Source organism: Pteropus vampyrus, unplaced genomic scaffold, assembly GCF_000151845.1.
Source record: "Pteropus vampyrus isolate Shadow unplaced genomic scaffold, Pvam_2.0 Scaffold174, whole genome shotgun sequence".
In the NCBI taxonomy this organism is placed as follows: Eukaryota; Metazoa; Chordata; class Mammalia; order Chiroptera; family Pteropodidae; genus Pteropus; species Pteropus vampyrus.
The window spans coordinates 105,845-112,137 of record NW_011888955.1 but is presented as its reverse complement, the minus strand read 5'-3'; the positions used below and the strand labels follow the sequence as shown (position 1 = coordinate 112,137).

Genomic DNA, 6,293 nt, shown 5'->3' with positions numbered 1-6,293 from the left:
TGGTGCAAGGTGGGGCTGGCCCCGCAGAAAGAGCAGCCAGGTGAGTGTGGGTCTGGGGCTTGGAGCCAGGTGTTAAAAGCCTGACCTCCAGGGGGGGGATTGAGCTGGAATCCCGTGGCCAGTGATTCAGCCCGCCGTGCTCATGACATGAAGCTGAAGCTTGGGTCAGCTCCCTTGGGTAACAGTGTCCTGTGCATATTGTGACACATCAGCATGCTGGGGGATGGGGAGGGTGACGTGTCTTGACCCTAGAGAGAGGACAGGGAAGCCTGGAGTTTGGGCCCTCCTAGACCTGCCCCCGTGGGTCTCATTGCTGGCCCTGATTTGTGTCCTTCTTGCTGTAATGAGATGTAAGCGTAACCACGCGTGTCCCTGGTTCTGGACTTTCTAGTGAATCGCGGTGTCTGAGTGGTTAGTAGGGGACCCCGGGGTTACAGTTGTGAGTCAGAAGAACAGATGTCCTGGGAACCCCTGCGTTGGTAGCTGGTGTCCGAGGCGAGGGCAGCCCGGAGCGGACTGTGACCGTAGCCTGCGGAGTTTGCGCTGAGGCCTGCGGGTTAGTGTGGCAGGTCACCGCAGCTGCTTGGCAGCCCCGCTGCCCCCGCTCCTTCCGTGCAGATCCCGGCAGGCTGTGGGGCGGGTGGCTCGTCGCCGCCACCGTCACGCCAGAGGCTCTCCTTTCAGCCACGGCTCAGCCGCGACGCCGCTCTGGCTGCTGGCGGGGCCGGCGTGTCCCGCGCAGGGGGCAGGGTCCGCCGGGACGCGGTAAGTTCTGCCCGGCACTAAGCGCCCTTGTCTTTTCCAGTTTCGTACACGGCCCGGTGTCGGCCGCCACGGAACCCGCTCTCGCTGGCTGCGACGGCCGAGTCAGCATCGCGCAGGTGGCTTTGAAGCTGGCTTCCCATCGCTGCAACCCGAAGGTACAGTTCCGTTCTCTTCATCCGGCTCCATTAGAGTGGAGGGACTTGGCGACACTGACCGTGTAGAGTCCATTTCTAGTGTTATTTTTCATGGGAATGTCTCAGTAAAATGGGGCGATCCACTGAATGTCGGATAATAGGATTTTAACAAATGGAGTTAAGCTTCGCTTGTGACCGGAAGAAAAACTCGACTCTCCCTGACAGCATCCTGTGAATTTAGGCAGAACATCCTTTGATGCATTTGGCAACACAGTTAGTAATAACGTTACCGTCACTTTGAAAAAGGTTTCCTTGAGTCTTTAGTTCTTCTGGTTTTCATTTCTCTTGCTCGATTTGCATTTACAAGACATCTGCTTCGTTTGCGCTGTAACGTGTTTACTGTATCGACCGTCTGAACCCCCGTCCGCGGCCTGCGCGTGAACGAGGCCCCGGGGCGGGCGGCGTCCGTGGGTTTTTGCCCCGGTTGGAGACCGGCAGAGTGGACATGTAGTGTTTTCTCTCCGACCGCTGGCACATCGATGCGCCCGCACAAGCAAGAGCGCGGTCACGCGGAAGATACCGATGATTCCCGTTAGTCCTGGAAAGCAGCGTGACACTCTTCCGAGGTGACAAAGTCATTCTGTCACGCGCCCGCACTAAACATGGTTGGCGGTTCAACAAGTATTGAGACCCGCGAATCTAGTTCGGGTTAATACCTGCCATTAACAGTCCAAGTTCAGTACAGTTTAATCAGTCGGCTGGGTCCCCGTGACAGCCGTTAATCCGTGAGGGACGGCGTCCCGCCACAGACGAAGCGCTCGGCCACTGGACAGGAACGAAGGAATGACGGGCACAGTGTCACCTCGCGTCCCTGAGGTCTCTCTCCATTCTCTCAGCTTTACGTGTCTCCCATCGAATTACCTGTGGGATTCACCCTTTCCTGGGTGCTGCATTTTAAAAAAGGCTACGTAAGTGGAAAGTCGTTGGTCTACTAGAAGCACCTGCCTCTCCCCCATGGTGTGAGGCGGGACTTCAGACCCTGCCGTAGGGTCCGGAATGGAGCTAATGGATCATAGGCAAATACGGCGCTGCAGGTGCATGCTGTGTGCCCCGGATGTTCCGTCAGCTCCCTTTGCGTTATCATTAGAACAGCGCAGAGGAGCTAATCATGAGGTTTCCGCACGGCACTAACAAAATCAAAAAGCAAATGTGCAAAAAACCCATTGTTATCGCCTTCTTTAAAGTACATACATACGTATGCACCATCTTAGTAAGTGACAAATACATTTTTTAATTGTAAAACATCTGTATTGTCCATTTTCTTCAGTGGAATAAACATCTCGCCTTAATATACCCGAGGCTCTGAATCAGTTGCATCATTTAAAACTGGAAGGGACTTTCACAAGCGAGAGGGGGTGATCATACTGGGCTGTGTAATTTTTGTAAAAAGTAAAACCGTATTACAAGTCTGAGAGGGCGGGGCATGATGAATTTTCCCATGGACACATTTTTACCGTTTCATCGATTACCGATTATCTCAGCTACAGGCGACAATGAAGCCACAGGGAACCGTTTGCGTCAGGTCATTATGTGAGAATCGGGCGTTTGGCTTCCCGGTGAGCGCCCGCACCCGGGATGCGTGCGGGGCCAGGACAGAGCTGGGCGTGCCCTGAGGGGTGCCGCCGCGCAGGTGGCAGCGGACGGAAATCATACAAACTAACGAGCAAAGCTTTACCCAGCCGAAAAAGGGCGCTCGCTACATGCCAGGGCGCAACAGAGTCTTAACACGATCGTTAGGATTCTTGACATTCATGCTCTTTGGATTGTCTTGCCCTTATCTAACTAGAAATTACAAATAAATATTGTGCGCAGGTATTTCTTTAAAAACTTTTTTGTCCTCTGTAGTTATTATTCTTTCCATATTTTTCACAATTTACTTTAGATTTATTTTCGTTCCCTTTTATGTCTTACTGTTTAATTGCAACACCTGTTCGCCCATTCTTCTTCACTGTCTCTAGAAAACTTGCTGTTTCTATGCTGATTTTCTTTGCTTTTTCATTTATTTTGAGTTCTGCCAGCGATTATTTTATCTGATCTGTTCACTCATCGTATCTTGCCTGTGTTCTTCTACCTATGCTTTGAATTTTGTTAATATTTAAGTAAATTCATCGATGTTAAAGGAGTATATTTTTATCTTGACTTTTAATTGCTTTATTATCTTTCTTGCAAAGCGTTCGTTGCCATCAATTCGATTGTGGTGTTCCTTTATTCTTTTTAAATCATGAACTGTCATTTACTTGATTATACGCTGGTTCCTTTTGATTTATTAATAATTTTTGAATAATACCAGACTAGCTGTTGTGAGCCGTTTTATGTGGGGAAGGAAAGACATAGATCTGTAGTAGCGAGACTTCTCCCTTATCTCGAGTGAAGTGCTTTCTGTTTTATGGCGCTGAGTGATTGTGTGTCCGTGTATGAGTGTGTGTTCGCGTGTGTGCATCCGTGTGTGTGTGTGTGAGAGAGAGGACTAGATAGCATTCATAATTTTACTCTTTAGCATGTTCTTACAGATTTATCCTACAGAGAATGACAATGTTACGGATTTTAAAAACTTATTACGTGTTTTTTTTTTAATTTTACGACATAAAATTTTAATAAAATTTTCCACTACATTTGTACAATTTATTGTGAGGTCGCAGGTGCCAGTGAGGCTGCTGTGGTGCGACTTTTTAATGAACCGTTTGCGTTCTGTTTCCTCTCTGGGCTCACGTTTGCGGCCTCCGTTTCGGGGTGACCCGCATGTTGTGCTGTCACGCACAGTCTCACACAGTCATTGTCGGCCGCCTTCTCCTTTGCCTTCCTCCCGTGTGGACTCTCGAAGGCTGGAACGTGGGACTGCCGAGCCTCCTTGTAGCTAGAGGTGGCCGCGTCTGCCCTCCTGCCATGTGGCGCAGGTAGAAGTCTGTAGAAGCTTTTGCTCCAGTCACCGGTTTCCTCGGGCTTGCTTTCTGCCTGAAGCCACATGGCCACTGTGAGGCCACAGGGGAAAACGGAACCCATGACAAATGTTTCCGAGTTAAGCTAGGATCCCGACCTTCAAACCACGCCGGACCTCTCAGAGAGGCCTAGCCCACACTTCCTCGGTGCGAGCGCAGTGGCCCCCCATCCATGTCGGCGACCGATGGCTTTTCTGTGACTTGCAGTAGTAGAGGATTTCACAGAACTTCCTGCACGTGACTTCTTTCATTTCAAAGTAACTTTCCTCTCCCTGAACTCTAGCAGTTTGGGGATTCTTGAGGCTCCTGTGTTCTGCCAGACGCACGAGGCTGCTTCCCTTCGCTCCTGAGCCGGACCCCTGCTTCGCCCTCTCTGCTCCTTCGTCACAAGTTTCATCCGCATTCCTTCAGTAGGGACTGGGTCGAAATGACATCTCTGGTGGACACTTTTCCACTCCTTCTACTGCTTTTATACTGTGTGTGTTCCAATAAAACTTTATTGTTCTTCTTTCGCTTGTTTTGATCCATCTCTCTACGTCACATCGTTTTCTTCTGCCGGGGCATTTCTTTGCCCGTCCGCTGGAGACGAATTCTCGCCACCTGTGTCCTAGCAGCTCTCGCTTTGCCTTCGAGTCGGAGGGGGCGTTTCGGGGAGCAGAGTGCCCGATCCTCGCAGTGCCTCGCCCCGCTCTCCTTACCTTTGAAGAATTATGCCGCTGTCTTTCTCGTCTTTGTCCTCATGTGTATGTAATGCGTCTTTTTTTCCTCTGGCTGCTGTTAAGGGTTTTTCTTTTTTTTTTCCTTCAATCAATTTTTAGAGCAATTTTATTATTACATATCTTGGTGCAGTTTTCTTCATTATTCTTTTTTCTTTTTCTTTTTAGGCGAGGCGACCCTTGGTTGACCTCACAGATTGCAAGGACCTGGTCAGCTTACAATCCCTTATTTTTTTATTTTTTATTTTTTACTTTTGCAGCACCTGGCCTTCCTAGGCGGTCTCCCATCCAAGCACTAACCAGGCCCAACCCTGCTTAGCTCCCGAGATCAGACGGGATCGGGCGCGTTCAGGGTGGCGTGGTCGTGGACTCCATGATTCTTGAACACGACTTTGATAAGCTTCTTGACTCTGCATTTATAGTTCTCACCTAGTCTGAAACTACTTTGACCGTGATGTTCTCCAACCTTCCACCCCTCTTTAAGGAACTCCGATTGCACATGTGAGGCTCCTAGATGTCGTCTCACGAGTCACTGAGTCTCCTTCCTTTCTTTCTTTAGATTTTTTTCACATTTCTGTTCTCATTTCGGATAGATTCTACAAGTATGTCTTCAAACTTCACTGATTATATGCTGAAAAAACAGCTCTGCTTTGTTTCGTGGGAGCCTAAGGGCAGAGGCTGTTGTTTTGCTCCTGAAACTCAAAGCCCCTTTCACTAATTGATTTTTGCTAGTGCCAATGTAACAATATACGCGAAGGAAATAAGTAACACTAATTTTGAAAAAAAGAAGCACTGCCTTTTCCCGGTTTCTGTCTTTGTGCGTGTGCACGTGCACATGCTTCCATAGATGCTGATGTTGTACAATAATAAAAATTTAAATGAATCCAACAAATAATGAATAGAAGTAACAGAAAACCAGTTACCTACTAAAAAGAAAATCATGTTCATACCATAAAACAAGTTGTAAATACAGTAGGAACAGACAAAATTTAAGTAGCCAAGTCACATTTAATGTAAGAATAGGATGCTTTTCTGTCAGAATAAATTTTTTTCAGGCTCCCAAAATTTCAAAACAATGTTAATATTACATCTTTACATGAAAGAATTAAGAATGTATTTTCAGTAAAAAAAATAGCTACCAGCAGTTTACAAAGTATGGGAGGTAATGTAATACTTAAAGTATTTTTGAGTCAATAAAGCATTTTAGACCTAATGCCTTTAAAAAAATCTTTGCAATATTTTCTGTGGATCTTAGTTGACTTATTCAGTTAAATTCAAATGATACTTTTCTATTTTTATACGTTCGTTTTTCTCACTTTTATATTCTTGTCTTCAAATTGTATCCTTTGTTATTTATAATTGCATTTCTTCTAAGTTTTCCTGTGACCAGAATGCTTAGACCAAATTATTGCCTTATGATATATTCCCATCTTAATTTAAAAGTCATTTAAAATAGTTTATAACTGACATTAGGATTTCCTCTTGCTCCAAGAGTTATTTAATATATTTTCTCAAGAGGCTCATTTTTTCAGGTCTATATTTGCTCTTCATTTCAAGTGTCACTGAAATTTTGGTCCGCGTATTATGCATTTATTTTGCCAGCCTTGCTAATTTCCTTATTCTACTTTATTCTGTTTGTCTGACAGTTAATCAGGTAAATACTGAGAAGGACAGACTGCGGC

General features: G+C 46.6%; 1 protein-coding gene and 1 pseudogene across 1 annotated transcript in view; one reads left to right on the top strand and one right to left on the bottom strand.

Moving 5' to 3' along the window:
* Nucleotides 1–6,293, top strand: part of TRAM1L1 (translocation associated membrane protein 1 like 1) — a 33,080-nt gene that overhangs the window by 824 nt on the left and 25,963 nt on the right. Inside the window, exon 2 of the mRNA XM_023536961.1 lies at nucleotides 806–920. Coding sequence (XP_023392729.1) covers nucleotides 806–920 — 115 coding nt within the window. The remainder of the gene's footprint in view (nucleotides 1–805; nucleotides 921–6,293) is intronic.
* On the bottom strand, nucleotides 4,863–4,981 carry LOC111746090 (annotated as a pseudogene).